This window comes from Musca autumnalis, unplaced genomic scaffold (genome assembly GCF_047663935.1).
Source record: "Musca autumnalis isolate F117 unplaced genomic scaffold, ASM4766393v1 scaffold_2, whole genome shotgun sequence".
Taxonomy (NCBI): domain Eukaryota; kingdom Metazoa; phylum Arthropoda; class Insecta; order Diptera; family Muscidae; genus Musca; species Musca autumnalis.
Window position 1 is genome coordinate 196,623,737 of NW_027411755.1, and position 17,435 is coordinate 196,641,171.

Here is a 17,435-nt window from a genome sequence, read left to right on the forward strand (position 1 = left end):
ACGAAAGAGAAAGATTCGTGGAACTATTTCGGTCTCGGAACTATTTGGAACGAAAAGATCGATGAAAGAGAAAGATTCGTTGAACTATTTTGGTCTCGGAACTATTTGGAATGAAAAGAACGATGAAAGAGAAAATTTCGTTGAACTATATCGATGTCGGAACTATGGAACTACTTTAAGGAACTAGTTCCTTTTGGGAAAAGGAACTAGAAAGATCGATCGGCTCCGGGAACTAGATTGCCCAACTCAACTACATACTATGCCACGCACGCGAACGTTAAGTGTTGCTTAAGAACTTATATGTGCAGTGCACATGTGCACCACGAACTGTTATTTTTTAATTAAAAAAACTCGCGTGCCGACAGTGAGCGTTGAACACACAACCCTAGGATTTATAGTCGGACACACACTCACTGTGCCACCGTCCTCATTACTTAGTGAGGAGCAAAGTAAGTAGGTTTGCCTTGTATTTTTTTAAGAAGTATCCCATTACTTTTCAGATTGCTTGTTATGGGAAAAAAAAGCTTGTTTACATTACTTTGTAATGGGTTACGTAATGACTAATGGATCCAAATTTTTGCTGGGAATGGTTATGAAACAAAAAGAAAATTATATTTTTTGTTTGGAAACCTGTTTCATTTTGAAGAATTAAAAATAAGTATAAAAGAGACCGACATAGTAAAACGTATCGAGCTGCAACTATTGCTTTGGCTGGGCCATGTCAAGAGGATGAAAAGCCATGACAAAACTCTAATGGGAAGACCAAGCTGAATTTGATATCACAGAACATGGCACCCAAAAAAGAAAGAATGGAATTTAAAATCAATTAGATGTTTGAAAGAATTAACAGCCTGTTTCTGTGTGTCGAAAGAAGAATGTGGGCGAATGAAACAAGCATAAACTTTAGTTTTCGAAATAATTTTACATTTGCTTTTGCTTCAAACCAAAAAAACAAATTTGAAAACACACAAGAGTTTGGGCGTGTTACATTCGCACACATTCTTCTTTCGACATACAGAAACAGGCTTTAAGAGTATTTTTTCCAGTTCATATCAACTACCCAGCAAGAAAAAAAATGGAATTTGTGCAATTAGAGTTATGATTTCACAACATCTTTCGATGTAGTCCAACAGAGTTATGAAAAATGCACTCCGTTCGATACATTTTATAAGCAGTTGCTTTAAAATGTTAGTGTCAGTGTTAGCATTTTTTTTATAATTTGTGCTAATGTAATAAAGTTCTTCTTATTATTGTTTTAAACAAATAAAAACTGAATTTTATTTATTCTGGGACATTTCTCAATGGCTTGCATTTTTACTACATCTTTAGATTGATAAAAAACAAAATCCAAAGAGTGTCTTTAAATTCATTCCAAAACACTTTTTTAACTAATTATTAGAATTTTAGACACTCTTTTTTGTAGTTCAAAAAAAGACTGCAACAGCTTTTGTAGGGACCAACAAATTGGTTTGAAGGGATCTTTAATAGAGTGCTTCCAAAATGTATATATTGCAATCATAACTCTGCATTGCACTACTTCCAAATTTTTTTGCTGGGATCATGAAATTACTGTTGTGGGGAACTCGATCTAAGAACGCCTCATTTCATGAAATTTTTTTTCAATGAATTCGCTTTAGTGTGGACCGGAACTTAGTAATAAATTTATAAATTTTCTGAATTAATATCGATTTTCCCGATCTCGAAATAATCAAAACCCAAAATAATAGTTTTTTTAATTAAATTTTAAAATGACTTTTATTTTCATAAGTAATATTTTACAAAATATAGACTTACAAATTAATAAGTTTTCGTAGACAATAATTAGAAAAAAAGTAATATGGGAGGAACCAAAATTCATATAATAATCAGTTATAGTTTTTATTTAAATTTGTATATCAGGATAATTCTGCTCTCAAAAATTACTCTAAATACTCGTTCACAGTTATCAAAAACATTATTTGAAACTAAGTACTACAGTAAAATGACTTACATATTACAATTTATGTATTTTGTAGTAAATTCGTTTAATGAATCTCATGAAAAGTATTTTAAGCTATGGAAATTAGGAAAATATGGCGAAAGGATCATAAAGGGGAAAAGCGAACTATTAAGGCCAGGAGTTTGTAAGGAATAAAAGGTATCCGCGCTAGCCTTTTACCCTATTCAGAGGTTGGAAAAGCGATTGATAAGAATAAGTTAGAGAGTCAGAACTATACACTACATATTCTCATAATACCTATACATACAAAATGCTTACTTTTTTTGATCATTGCTTTGAATTTTGTTTGAGCCCATCAACAATTTAACAATAAAATTTGTTAATTGGCACAATTAAAAAATTCATTAAAAACATTACAAACAAACAAAACTGTGCTATAAAAATATCACATACAATTCCTATACAAAAATTTGGGACACGGCTTTCATTTTTTTTAATTTACTTCTCTAAAAACTATTTCAGCACGGACTACTACTGGTTGAGCGCGCAAAATACACATGTATTTGTATATAACTATAACTACAACTTATACATATAAGAAAATAATACATTTAAATACTAATCTAAATACATAGACAACAATTAGTTTAATTAATTACAGCAATAAAATTGTTCACAAAATTATAACGAAAAGGCACTTCGTTTCTTGTTTTCTTTTTTTTTTTTGTATTTTAAGGTTAGGAATTTGTTTTAGGTTAGGTTCGATTATTTAAACTAAATAGTTGTTTTTTGTATATGAAATGAAATCAAAACAGTTAAAAATACTGTTCTTTTTGTGGGAAATTCTTTATACAAAGAAAGGACGAAATCATTTCGTTTAAATACACATTTGGTATGAAGGCATTATGTGGGGTATTTCCTGATTTGTGTTTTTTTTTTTCAAACATGAAACACCTATCAAAGGCGGCATTCTATTCTACTGCATTTTTGTTGTTGTCATTTTTTCTCTTTTGTTCTCAGGGAGGGGAAATAACAAATTAACAGTCTTTAATTCTTCTCTGATTTCTTGCCACGTTCCTCTGACTCGTAATCCTTAACGGCTGGTGGGTCATTGAATGGCTGTACTTCACCCGAAGCCCAAATGCAGTAGACAACGGCGGTGACACACAAAACGGCAAAGGCAACCCAGAATACCAAACGCCATTCCAATAGAGTGGCCTATAAAAAGAAGAGAATTATGTGAAGGTCATGGAATATTATTTTTTATTCAAAAAACTTACATTTGGTGTCATAACGCCCACCAAGTAGGGTGTAATAACGCCTGTAATTGCACCAATACCGTTAGTAATTGCCATCAAGGTACCCGAATAGTTTGGACTCATATCCAATGGGCTGAGCTTCATGCCAGCATAGAAAGCACCCATGAGACCCATACAAATGGTGAACAATACAACGACAGCGACACGATCACAACCGGCATAGGATGCAGCAACCATGAATATGGCGGGGCCAAAGGCGGCTGTAAACAAAGAAATTATAAAAAATTAGCTTACATTGGAAATATTTTTTTCTTTGATAACTTTTCTAAAAGAAAACATCATTTTTAATATAAAAGTTCTTCGATAAGAGCATCTGCTATAGAAAAATTGTTTGATAACAAAATTTTCAATAACAAAGATGTTCGATTACAACATTTTCCATGAAAAAGTGGGTTGATAACAAAATTTTCTAAAGAAAAGTTGTCCGATAACAATATTTTCTAAAGAAAAGTTGTCCGATAACAATATTTTCTAAAGAAGAGTTGTTCGATAACAATATTTTCTAAAGAAGAGTTGCTCGATAACAACATTTTCTAAAGAAAAGTTGTCCGATAACAGCATTTTAGAAAAAAGTTGTTCGATAACAACATTTTCTATAGAAAATTTGTTCGATAACATTTTCTATAGAGAAACTGTTTGATAACAACATTTTCCGAAGAAACGTTGTCCGACAACAATATTTTCTAAAGAAGAGTTGCTCGATAACAACATTTTCTAAAGAAAAGTTGTCCGATAACAGCATTATCTATAGAAAAGTTGTTCGATATCAACATTTGCTATAGAAAAGTTGTCCGATAACTACATATTCTATACAAAAGTTGTTCGATAACAACATTTTTTATAGAAAAGTTCGACAACAACATTTTCTATAGAAAAGTTTTTCGATAACAACATTTTCTATTGAAAAGTTGTTCGATAACAACATTTTCTATAGAAAAGTTGTTCCATAACAACATTTTCTATAGAAAAGTTGTTCGATAACAACATTTTTTGTAGAAAAGTTGTTCGATAACAACATTTTCTATAGAAAAGTTGTTCGATAACAACATATTCTATAGAAAATTTGTTCGATAACATATTCTATAGAAAAGTTGTTCGATAACAACATTTTCTATAGAAAAGTTGTTCGATAACATAATTTTCTATAGAAAAGTTGTTCGATAACAACATTTTCTATAGAAAAGTTGTTCGATAACAACATTTTCTATAGAAAAGTTGTTCGATAACAACATTTTCTATAGAAAAGTTGTTCGATAACTACATAGTCTATACAAAAGTTGTTCGATAACAACATTTTCTATAGAAAAGTTCGACAACAACATTTTATATAGAAAAGTTTTTCGATAACAACATTTTCTATTGAAAAGTTGTTCGATAACAACATTTTCTATAGAAAAGTTGTTCGATAACAACATTTTCTATAGAAAAGTTGTTCGATAACAACATATTCTATAGAAAATTTGTTGGATAACATATTCTATAGAAAAGTTGTTCGATAACAACATTTTCTATAGAAAAGTTGTTCGATAACAACATTTTCTATAGAAAAGTTGTTCGATAACAACATTTTCTATAGAAAAGTTGTTCGATAACTACATAGTCTATACAAAAGTTGTTCGATAACAACATTTTCTATAGAAAAGTTCGACAACAACATTTTCTATAGAAAAGTTGTTCGATAACAACATTTTCTATAGAAAAGTTGTTCGATAACAACATTTTCTATAGAAAAGTTGTTCGATAACAACATTTTCTATAGAAAAGTTGTTCGATAACAACATTTTCTATAAAAAAGTTGTTCAATAACAACATTTTCTATAGAAAAGTTGGTCGATAACAACATTTTCTATAGAAAAGTTGTTCGATATCAACATTTGTTATAGAAAAGTTGTCCGATAACTACATATTCTATACAAAAGTTGTTCGATAACAACATTTTCTATAGAAAAGTTCGACAACAACATTTTCTATAGAAAAGTTTTTCGATAACAACATTTTCTATTGAAAAGTTGTTCGATAACAACATTTTCTATAGAAAAGTTGTTCGATAACAACATTTTCTATAGAAATGTTGTTATCGACAAACTTTTCCATAGAAAATGTTGTTATCGTGCAACTTTTATGTAGAAAATGTTGTTATCGAATAATTTTCTATAGAATATGTAGTTATCGAACAACTTTTCTATAGAAAATGTTGTTATCGAACAACTTTTTTATAGAAAATGTTGTTATCGAACAACTTTTCTATAGAAAATGTTGTCATCGAACAATTTTTTTATAGAAAATGTTGTTATCGAACAACTTTTCTATAGAAAATGTTGTTATCGAACAACTTTTCTATAGAAAATGTTGTTATCGAACAACTTTTCTATAGAATATGTTATCGAACAAATTTTCTATAGAATATGTTGTTATCGAACAAATTTTCTATAGAATATGTTGTTATCGAACAACTTTTCTATAGAAAATGTTGTTATCGAACAACTTTTCTATAGAAAATGTTGTTATCGAACAACTTTTCTATAGAAAATGTTGTTATCGAACAACTTTTCTATAGAAAATTTTGTTATCGAACAACTTTTCTATAGAAACAACATTTTCTTTAAGAAAGTTGTTCGATAACAACGTTTGATCTAGAAAAGTTGTAACAAATAACAATAACAAAATTTTTTTAAATAGTTCGATAATAAAATTTTCTGTAGATGTGTAAAGTAATCGTTGTTCAATACTCACCAACAGCTGTCATCAATTTACGAGTATTTGTAATGTTCAAGATTTTTCTTGTCATCAACCAATCGCCAACAAAACCAGATGAAATCGAGATAATCCACATCATGATGTAGGGCAGGGAAGAGTACAAACCGTTAGCCTTAATGGAGAATTGCATAACATCAGCCATATATTTGGGCAAATCAGTGACCATAATATAGAAGCCCCAATCGTGACCGATTTGTGCACAAACCAAAGCAATCATGGGCAAGTTAGTCAAAATGGCCTTCCAGGGTGTGGGTGGTAAATTGTCATTACGTGTCACGGAACCCATTTCCCTTTCCAAATATTCACGTTCCGAAGGCTTGATGAAGGGATGGGAACCGGGATCACTGTAACACAAGACAACCTAATATACAACAAAACCAAATATCAATAAACCTTCTCATAAAACTAAACCAATTCGAATACTTACGAAGAGCACAAACCATAGAACACCAAGACCACCGAACAAATAGAATACAACTGGCCAATCGTAGGCATCTAACAGTACACCAGACAGAGAATTGGCTAAGATGGTACCAACTTGACCACCTCCCAAGACCAGGGCACCCAGTTTTCCACGTTCTTTTAGCGGAACCCATTGTGACAGCAACACACTCAAGGCAGGGAAAGTGGTACCTTCACCCAAACCCATCAAAATACGTACAATAATCAAAGCGGTCGAACCACCCTCGGTAATGGCAATGGGTGTAATCAATGTAAAGAAAGCCGTTGACAGAATACCCAAAGCCAAAGTCCATTTACCGCCGAATTTCTCAGCCAATAGACCACCGGGAATGTGTGTTACAATGTAGCCAATGTAGAATGACGACAGAATAAGACCTTGTAATTCCTCAGACCATTCATAGTCACCACCGCCCTGTAAGAAAAAGAAAATAAAGGATATAATTAAAAAAACGTGCGATAAAAAAGTATTATATGAGGAAAATTCGGAAATTTTATGAAGATGTCCGATAACAAGGTTTTCTGTAGAAAAGTTGTCCGATAACAACGTTTTCTACAGAAATGTTGTTCGATAACAACAACTTTTTTAAAAGAAAATTTTTACGATAACATTTTCTATAGAAATGTTATCCGATAACAACGTTCTCTCTAGAAAAGTTGTCCGATAATAATGTTTTTTGTAGTAAATTGTCCGATAACAATGTTTTCTGTAGAAAAGTTGTGAGACAACAACATTTTCAATAGAAAAATTGTTCGATAACAACATTTTCAATAGAAAAGTTGTTCGATAACTAATTTTTCGATAGAAAAGTTGTTCGATAGTAACATTTTTTAAAGAAAAGTTGTTCGATAACAACATTTTCTATAGAATAGTTGTTAGATAACAACTTTTTCCGTACAAAAGTTGTCCGATAACAACGTTTTCTATATGTTGTCCGATAAAATAGAAAAGTTGTCCGATAATAACGTTTTCTATAGAAAAGTTGTCCGATAATAACGTTTTCTATAGAAAAGTTTTCCGATAACAACGTTTTCTATAGAAAAGTTATTCGATAACAACATTTTCAATAGCGAAGTTGTTCGATAACAACTTTATCGATAGAAAGGTTGTTCGATAACAACTTTTTCGATAGAAAAATTGTTCGATAACAACTTCTTCGATAACAACATTTTCTATAGAAAAGTTGTTCGATAACAACATTTTGTATAGAAAAGTTGTTCGATAACAACATATTCGATAACAACATTTTTTAAAGAAAATTTGTTCGATAACAAAATTTTCTATAGAAAAGTTATTTGATAATAACGGTTTTTGTAGAAAAGTTATCCGATAACTACGTTTTCGATAGAAAAGTTGTCCGATAATAACGTTTTCTATAGAAAAGTTATCCGATAACTACGTTTTCGATAGAAAAGTTGTCCGATAATAACGTTTTCTATAGAAAAGTTATCCGATAACTACGTTTTCGATAGAAAAGTTGTCCGATAATAACGTTTTCTATAGAAAAGTTGTTCGATAACAACTTTTTCGATAGAAAAGTTGTTCGATAACAACTTTTTCGATAGAAAAGTTGTTCGATAACAACTCTTTCGATAGAAAAGTTGTTCGATAGCAACTCTTTCGATAGAAAAGTTGTTCGATAACAACATTTTGTATAGAAAAGTTGTTCGATAACAACATTTTGTATAGAAAAGTTGTTCGATAACAACATTTTGTGAAGCAAAGTTGTTCGATAACAAGATTTTTTATAGAAGTGTTGTCCGATAACAACGTTGCCCGATAATAAAGTTTTCTATAGAAAAGTTGTCCGATAACAAAGTTTTCTATAGAAAAGTTGTCCTATAGCAAAGATTTTCTATAGAAAAGGTCTTCGATAACAACATTTTCAATAGAAAAGTTGTTCGGTAACAACATTTTCAATGGAAAAGTTGTTCGGTAACAACTTTTTCGATGGAAAACTTGCTCGATAACAACTTTTTCTATGAAAAGTTGTCCGATAACTAGGTTTTCAATAGAAATCTTGTCCGATAACAACGCTCTCTATAGAAAAGTTGTCCGATAATAACTTTTCTATGTCCGATAATAACTTTCCGATAACAACGTTTTCTATAGAAACATTTTCCGATAACAACGTTCCCTACAGAATAGTTGTCCTGTAACAATTTTTTCCATATAAAAGTCGTCCTTTTCTATAGAGAAGTTGTCTGATAACAACTTTTTGTATCGAAAATTGTACGATAACAGCTTTAAAAAAAAACATCAGAAAAAAGAAAAACATCCCGATAACAAATATTTACATGTGATAACAACGTTTTCTATAGAAAAGTTATTCGATAACAACATTTTCAATAGCGAAGTTGTTCGATAACAACTTTATCGATAGGAAGGTTGTTCGATAACAACTTTTTCGATAGAAAAATTGTTCGATAACAACATTTTTTAAAGAAAATATGTTCGATAACAACATTTTCTATAGAAAAGTTATTTGATAACAAGGAAAATTGTCCGATAACAACGTTTTCTACAGAAACATTTTCCGATAACAACGTTCCCTACAGAATAGTTGTCCTGTAACAATTTTTTCCATATAAAAGTCGTCCTCTTCTATAGAGAAGTTGTCCGATAACAACTTTTCGTATCGAAAATTGTACGATAACAACTTAAAAAAAAACATCAGAAAAAAGAAAAACATCCCGATAACAACTATTTACATGTGACACATTGTTCGCTAATACTTACCGAAGATTCGGAATCCAAATCATCAGCCGGGCACACAGCTTCTGCACCTTCTTCTGTGTAATTTTTCTTAACAACCAATTCTGTGATGGCAATCGATAAACTGATTCGCATCGTGTAGGCATTTAAGATGGCCAAAAAGCCCATAATAGCCAAGATTACTCGTTGAGGTACAACGAAAACTGCAAGAAACAAACAAAAAGAAAACAAAAGTAAATTATTAATAATCTGCGCGATCCACACACAAAAATATTCCACTGTTAATTGAAACTAATTAACAACAAAATGTTAAAACTATTAATAGCCTAATATTGTTATAAATTAATAAATTGCAATGTGAAATTGTTTTTTCGGCCAAAAGGTGTGTTTGGCCTGTTAATAATAGTTAACACATACTACAATACAAAAATGCGAAATAAACTAACTCCTAATTTGTTCAAAATATACAGATATGCCTAGGTAATGACTTAAGGGAATGAAACCTTTACACGAACAATCAGTATGGTTTGAATTGCGGAAAATTTATTAAAATTCTAGTAATAATTATAGTTGACCTTTGGACTATTTGTCATCTTTTTATAACTTTATTCGGCTCGAGGTCGTGTAAAATAAAAACAAAATTTTGTTTTTAAGTTTTCAGTTAAGTTATTAAAAAATTTTTAAGTTATTAAAATATTTAAAAACTCATATTTTATATTTCGTAATATTAACTTTAACCCAAAACGAGAGTAAAGACATTTTGCCTTGTTGAAGACAATGAAAAGTTTGGTTTAATTAAGTTGTTTTATTTTAAGATATTTAAGAGCGGAATCTTTTCACACCTAAAATAACGTTTCGCTTTTCAGGCGCAAAAGTTACTGCATTTTAATATTTTCGTGGAACGAATTTTAGATATTAGGCCTGTTCGATAACTTCGCAAGTAAAAAGTATTTGCAAGTTCTGGCAACTACTTGCAATATTTTTCAGTTCTCTTTTACTGATCATGCTTGTTATCGAACAGCATTTTGTAAAAGTTTGTACAAACTTTTGGCTTATCGTTGTAGGATTGAAGGCTATTTTTAATTTTAAACAGCTTCCTTCCTATGACATTTTTGATATTCGTGACACACGGAATGCATGTCGAACATTGTGATACAATTTTGTAATTATTAATAACTTGATTGTTTTATAATCTGTAATCTGCTTGTAACAATTTAGTTCTATTAACAGTTTTACACAAATCAATTACATTAACAATTTCATTTAAAGCGACATGTTAATTCAGTTAGTTAACAAATGTAGAAGAGAGGAGATTAAATAAATGAGTAATGTTTTAATAAATCGTGCCATTGAGTTATCAATTCCATACAAAAACTGTCTGTCAAGTAAATGACGTATTTCACCAAAACACTTGTTTTACTAGGCGTTTACACCAGACAGTTTGTCTTCAAATACAACTCTGATTTACTAACACATACATACATTTGTCGTTTGTCTCCCAGCTGTCCATCATTTTTTCATAGACAGTAGGGTTAACAAATTTTTGACATTTTGTGAAAAAAGAAGTGAGATGATAATTTAAATGTGTTGAAAACAAAAGAATAGGTACAAAAACAAAATATGTGAAGGGAAAACAAAAAGAAATATATGATTTTCATTCATAATTTTACAACTGATTTTGCAGTTGTCTGGACGCCTACGTCACAGAGACAAGTTTTGGGTTATTGACAATCAATACATGAAGTCAACTGTCCTGTCTTTTGTAAACGCAGGATTAGTTGCCTATGTAATGAAACTAATGGTCTGTACCAGTACTGCAAGAATCGTAAAGGAAAAAAATGGCTATGTTCCAGAACCTGCAAGAAGCTACTATTTTTTACTACGATAGCAATTTTCCCTTTATGTTATCGGAAAAAATAGTACAAATTAGTAGATTCTTGCAGTTCTAGAACAAAGTTAATGTTTGTAAAAATAAGCTACTAATTAGTGCAGGTTTTGGAACAGAGCAAAATTCATAATGAAAAAACTAACATTTTTTTCAAAGAGCATTTGTCCATTAACAAATGTTTTTATAAATATGTAGCCCGATAGCAACAGTTTTTATACAAAAGTTGTCCTAAAACAATAGTTTCTATAGAAAAGTTGTTCGATAGAAACTTTTCCGTAGCAACTTTCTTCCGTAACCACTTTTTCGGTAGAAAAGTTGTCCGATAACAATTGTTTCTGTAGAAAATATTGCTCTGTTCCAGAACCTGCAAGAAGCTGCTACTTTTTACTACGATAACATTTTTTTCCTTTATGTTATCGAAAAAAAAATAGTACAAATTAGTAGATACTTGTAGTACTGGAACATACCATATGTTTGATAGCAAATTTTGCTATAGAAAAGTTGCTCGATAACAACTTTTCGATAGAAAAGTTCTTCGATAACAATTTTTTCGATAGAAAATTTATTCGATAACAAGGTTTTTGATAGAAAAGTTGGTTGAAAACAACTTTTTCGATAGAAAAGTTGTTCGATAACAACATTTTCGATGGAAAAGTTGTTCGATAACAATATTTTCGATGGAAAAGTTGTTTGATAAAAAATTCTTCTAGAGATAAGTTTTTCTAAAAAAGTTATTCGATAACAAATTTTTCTGTAGAAAAGTTGTTTGATAACATCTTTTTCTATAGAAAAGTTGTTCGATAATATATTTTTCTATAGAAAAGTTATTCGGTAATAAATTCTTCTATAGATAAGTTCTTCGATAACACATTTTTCTATAAGAAAGCTGTTCGATAACAATTTTTTCTGTAGAGAAGTTGTTCGATAACTCCTTTTTCTATATAAAAGCTGTACGATGACAATTGTTTTTCTGTAGAAAAGTTGTTCGATAACAACTTTTTCTATAGAAAACTGGTTCGATAACAACATTTTTTATAGAAATGTTGTCCGATAACAACATTGTGTATAGAAAGTTGTTGAATAGCTGTGGTTTCTATAAAAACATTTTCCGCTAACAATTTTTTCTTTAGAAAAGTTGTTCGATAACAACCTTTTCTTTACATAAGTTTTTCCATAACCACTTTTGCGATAGAAACGTTGTTCGATAACAAATTTTATGATAGAAAAGTTGTTCGATAACAACGATTTTTTATAAAAAAAGATGTATAATAACAATTTTTCTATAGAAAAGTTGTTCGATAACAACTTTTTCTATAGAAAAAAATGTTATTTTCTATAGAAATGTTGTCCGATAACAACATTGTGTATAAAAAGTTGTTGAATAACAGTAGTTTCTATAGAAACATTTTCCGGTAACAACTTTTTCTATAGAAAAGTTGTCCGATTATATATTTTCCCATAAATAAGTTGTGCGATAAAAACTTTCTCTATAGAAAAGTTGTTCGATAACAACTTTTTCTTTACAAAAGTTTCTCCATAACAACTTTTGCGATAAAAACGTTGTTCGATAATAACTTTTACGATAGAAAAGTTATTCGATAACAACGTTTTCTATAGCAAAAATGTTCGATAATATTTTTTCTATAGGAAAGTTGTTCGATAATAACTTTTTCTATAGAAAAGTTGTTCGATAAGAACCTTTTCTATAAAAAGTTTTCCGATAACAGTTATTTTCAAACAAAAATTTTGTTGTAACAAATTCTACTGTAGAAATGTTGTCCGATAACAACATTGTGTATTGAAAGTTGTCTGATAATACTTGTGTCTATAGAAAGATTGTCCGGTAACAATCTTTTTTATAGGAAAAATTTTCGATAAGACATTTTCCTTAAAAGAAGTTGTACGATAACAACTTTTTCTATAGAAAAGTTGTTGGATAACGACTTTTTTTGATAGAAAAGTTGTTCGATAACAACTTTTTCTATAGAAAAGTTGTTTAATAACAACTTTTTCGATAGAAAAGTGGTTCGATAACAACTTTGTAGATAGAAAATTGTTCGATAACAACTTTTTCGATAGAAAATTTATTCGATAACAAGTTTTTCGATAGAAAAGTTGTTCGACAACAACTTTTTCGATAGAAAATTTGTTCGATAACAACTTTTTCGATAGAAAATTTGTTCGATAACAAGTTTCCGATAGAAAAGTTGTTCGATAACAACTTTTTGTATAGAAAAGTTGTTCGATAATAAAATTTTTTATAGAAAATTTGTTTGATATTAACTTTTTCTATAAAAAGTTGTTCGATAACAACTTTTTCGATAGAAATTTGTTCGATTACAACATTTTCGCTAGAAAAGTTGTTCGATAACAAGTTTTTCTCTAGAAAAGTTGATCGATAATATCTTTTATATAGAAAAGTTATTCGATAACACCTTTTTTCTATAAAAAGTTGTTCGATAACAATTTCTGCTTTAGAAAAGGTTTTCGATAACTTTTTCTATAGAAAACTTGTTCGATAACAACATTTTCTACAGAAAAGTTGTCCGATAACATCTTCTGTAGAAAAGTTGTTCGATAACAAATTTTTCTATAGAAAAGTTGTTTGGTAACAACTTTTTCTGTAGAAAAATTGTTTGGTAACAACTTTTTCTGTAGAAAAGTTGTTTGGTAATAACATTTTCTGAAGAAAAGTTGTCCGATAACAGTTGTTTCTATACAAAAATATTCCGATAACAACTTCTACTAAAGAAATTTTATCCGATAACAACATTGTATATACAAAGTTGTTGAATAACAGTGGTTTCTATAGACAAATTTTCCGATAACAACTTTTTCTATAGAAAAGTTGTCCGATAACATATTTTCTTATAAAGAAGTTGTGCGATAACAGCTTTTTCTTAAACCTCCTCAAAAGAATAAAACTATGACAATTGGGAAATTAAAATTGGAGCTTTAATATTTTAAATATTTAATGACAGGCCCATTATTTTTAGAGAATTTGAAGGGACGTTGAGACCAATATCGAAGTTTCGATAACTTCTTGGCGTTCAAATGATAGCTCTGTACAATTTGCAACAACGAATAAATTTGTTGTTCGATAAATTCGGCTATAGTAAACTGAAAAGAAATAATAGAAATAAGATATGTACCTACACAGCATGTCATTCTAGATTAAATAATTGGCCGTAAAGAATAAAGGGCAAGTTAGACATTAATGAAATACGGGTCTAGCAGTCGTCTGTTCTTTTACCAGAAATAATTAAGAATCATGCTATCCATGTAGTCTTGCGAATCGTCACAATGGATCCGTTGAGCATTCAGAATTGCTTTTGACATTAACACAATGCCCAAGGGACCCATTGGGGATTAGTCTTTAGAAGATCTCAATAAATACCTCATCATAAATCTCCTTCAAATATTTATAAGCCATCTTTGATTGATGTTCCAAAGCATGGCAATAACCTTCAAGTCTTTCCATTTCCTCTTGCATTCTCGGGGGTAGAGAAAAATTATGTTGCACATGATAGAATGACAAATAAGGATCTTCGTGTTCTAAACGTTCCAAATAGCGTCGAACTTTCTGGATAAAATCGGATAAATTTAAAAGATATTTATAGGTAGCATGACCTAAATATTGGCAATTTAAAAACAAGGGATGGTATTCGGATATTTGAACTGTTTCTCCAGGAAATAGCTCTAATGGTATTTCACATTTTATAACCTTAAATAACTGCAAATAGCCTTCCGAATCATTGTGACTTATCAAGGCCAAATTTAGATAGAGGCTTGGTATTGCCGCCGGTAACAATTCACATAAGGCAGCAAAATGGCTATATCTTTGCCAACCGCATAAGGTTAAACCTTGAAAACCTTTAGAGAAGACTTTATGTTCCCTATGCATTACCCGTAACCAACCACGATTGTTGTCGTAGTGTTTTTGCATGGGTGGTATAATGCGCCTTGGTAGAGGAGAGGCTCCTTTGTAGGCTGATGCTGACCAAACAGTAGGAAATATTTTTGCATACTTCCTCCATTTCTCCTCACGGGGTATTTCAGCTATGCGTGCGGAATATGACCATATCATGGGTTCCACCAATTCTCCCAATTTAGAGTTTTTCAATAAATTCCCAGGTATATTTGCCAACATATCATCCCAAATGATGACTTTCAAAAAAGGCCATTTCGATTTGATGAATTTACCCAGCCTTGCCACATGTTTTACAAATATGCTATGCTTATCCTGCTGACTACAGGCGTTACACTCAGCAATTTGAAATACTTCATCACAACCAATGTGAATGTGCCCAAATTCAGTTGCTGATGGTACTGCTTTTCGGTGGAATTCTATTATTTGTGTTAAAATTGAGGTTAGAAATGGAAATGTATCCTTGTGTGTGGGACACACTGCCTGGGGACTGGTGAAAGTTTCTCTCAAATGGGCAAACTCTTTTAGTTTCAAGGCATATTCCATGTGACCGAATGTTTGGACCAATGGTATTATTTTCAAATTTAATTCAACACATCTCTTTAGGAAGTTCTGTAAAGGAGGTAAATATAGAAGTTGCTTTTTAACAAAGTTTTGTACCTTTAATTCCTCGCGTCCATAAGCATTTCCTGCAGCTAGGACCTTTATATTTCCCTCAAATGGAAACATATCTTCATATTCAATAAGAAGACCCGTAGCCCCTAACTGCGAGATATCCTCAATTAATTTGTTTAGGAATGAAATCTAGGAAAACAGAGAATATATCCCAGAATTTGAATATAAAATTATAATCTGAAGACAAAGTTTACCTTTGGTGGTGCACCCTTCAGATCCAAATGAACCAAGCGCTCCTTAGGTATAATTATATTCTTATTCTGCTCATTTTTCATGGTATTTGTATATCCGGAAAATATGTTCATAATTGGCTTTGATTTTAAAAGAGATCCAGGATTTATCGTCAACCAAAGAAATATCATAATTATTGATGGAATCAATAAAAGGATTCGACGACGATATCGAAAAATCATTTTGTATTGAAGGATTATCGGATATTGCGACAATATTAAATTTTCTTTTATTTTTTTACGTTGAAACCAAGCGCAAACGCAATTATTTAGGGTAAGAACCTTATATTTAAGTTACACAGAGAGAATTTTTTAAATCGCCTTTTTCAAATATAGCTTGTGATGTCATATATTTATATATGTATGTATATATACATATATATCAAACAACCGGAATGCCATATATGGGACAATTCTGCAATCAATATCGGGAAAATAAATTTGAGCTTTTGAACTGTTTCAAAACTTTTTCTTCGAATTTGAATATCCTTAAAGACCCGGGTACACAAGCAGCCTCGCCTGCTTACCTTGCTTGCCTGCTTCATTCCTGACATAATCAAAATAAAAGAAGGTCGAGCCAATTTCGTCACTGAATATTGATCTATAACTTAGCAAGTAAAAAGTTCTTACAAGTTAATTATCGAACAGTACTGTGTGAACAGTACCAATTTTTGGGTTATCAACAGACCTATAGTCAGGAAGTATAGACAAGGTACCTTCAATAAATCCGTCGCATCGTGTACATATCTAATGGGAAGAAGGGAATTATAAACTAATTGAAATTATCCTTTAGGTGATTTACTTGACTTCGATCTCTTGCCCATTTTCCATGTCCTTCAATTTTGCTTGATCACTTGACCCAGACTGATATTTCTTCAAGAAAATCATAATTCGTACTTCTAATGTTATTGTTTCTGGTTCAATGAACTGTTCTGAAACATTTAAATATTCAGCGATAAACGGCAGCGTTAATTTGCGTTAGTCGTGTTCCTTTACGTGCCTAAGGTTACTAGTTTTTACCAAGTTTTACCCGCAAAGTGTTCCCTTACTTTTAAAAGCATACAATTTATATGAGAGTAGTTCACCACTTTTACCATTTTTTGCTACTGTTATCATTTTTAAAAGTAAAGGAAAAGTCCAATTAACTGCCTTAATTCAAATTAATTCTGGCATTATCCACATTCTTAATGCACAAATTTCAATATGGCAATACTGTAAAAAAAGAGCCCATATTCCATGGTGGAATAAGAAGTTGTTACATCAAATCATGTCAAACGTCAAATTTGCTTACAATTGGTCTGTTCCTTTACTTTTGAAAGTGGTAAAACCGGCAAAAGTAGCAAAAGTTCTAATCTGCTTCCATATGAATTGTATGGTGTCTGCAGTAAAGGAACGCTTTTCGAGTAAAAAGTTGTAAAACTTGAAGATTCTTGCACGTAAAGGAACAGAGCTAATAATGCATACCTGTGAATTGCTTGTTTACATTTTATATGTGATTTTATTCACAATAACGCATTTCGACAC

The 17,435-nt window shown here is 30.9% G+C and overlaps 2 protein-coding genes across 5 annotated transcripts in view; both read right to left on the reverse strand.

Moving 5' to 3' along the window:
• Positions 1-1,727: 1,727 nt before the first annotated feature.
• Positions 1,728-17,435, reverse strand: part of LOC141395067 (putative inorganic phosphate cotransporter) — a 54,687-nt gene continuing 38,979 nt past the window's right edge. For all 4 annotated transcript variants that reach the window (XM_073970472.1, XM_073970471.1, XM_073970470.1 and 1 more), the window contains 5 exons: positions 9,215-9,393; positions 6,443-6,889; positions 5,992-6,376; positions 3,220-3,458; positions 1,728-3,157 (listed from right to left, as the gene is read on the reverse strand). In XM_073970472.1, coding sequence (XP_073826573.1) covers positions 2,987-3,157; positions 3,220-3,458; positions 5,992-6,376; positions 6,443-6,889; positions 9,215-9,393 — 1,421 coding nt within the window. In that variant the 3' untranslated portion in view covers positions 1,728-2,986. The remainder of the gene's footprint in view (positions 3,158-3,219; positions 3,459-5,991; positions 6,377-6,442; positions 6,890-9,214; positions 9,394-17,435) is intronic.
• Positions 14,034-15,992, reverse strand: LOC141395137 (hexosaminidase D-like). Its single transcript, XM_073970609.1, has 4 exons — positions 15,876-15,992; positions 15,667-15,810; positions 14,476-15,618; positions 14,034-14,198 (listed from the first exon to the last, which is right to left on the reverse strand). Exons 1-4 carry the CDS (start codon positions 15,984-15,986, stop codon positions 14,034-14,036), a joined length of 1,563 nt encoding a protein of 520 aa, XP_073826710.1. The 5' UTR covers positions 15,987-15,992.

Excerpts from the sequence above, each read along its gene's own strand:
- LOC141395137 (XM_073970609.1), bottom strand. The coding sequence starts at position 15,986 with ATGAACATATTTTCCGGATATACAAATACCATGAAAAATGAGCAGAAT. Across the intron at positions 15,619-15,666 it reads ATGGACGCGAGGAATTAAAG|AACTTCCTAAAGAGATGTGT; the intron begins GTACAAAACTTT and ends CCTCCTTTACAG. Across the intron at positions 14,199-14,475 it reads TGAAGGAGATTTATGATGAG|TTTACTATAGCCGAATTTAT; the intron begins GTATTTATTGAG and ends ATTTCTTTTCAG.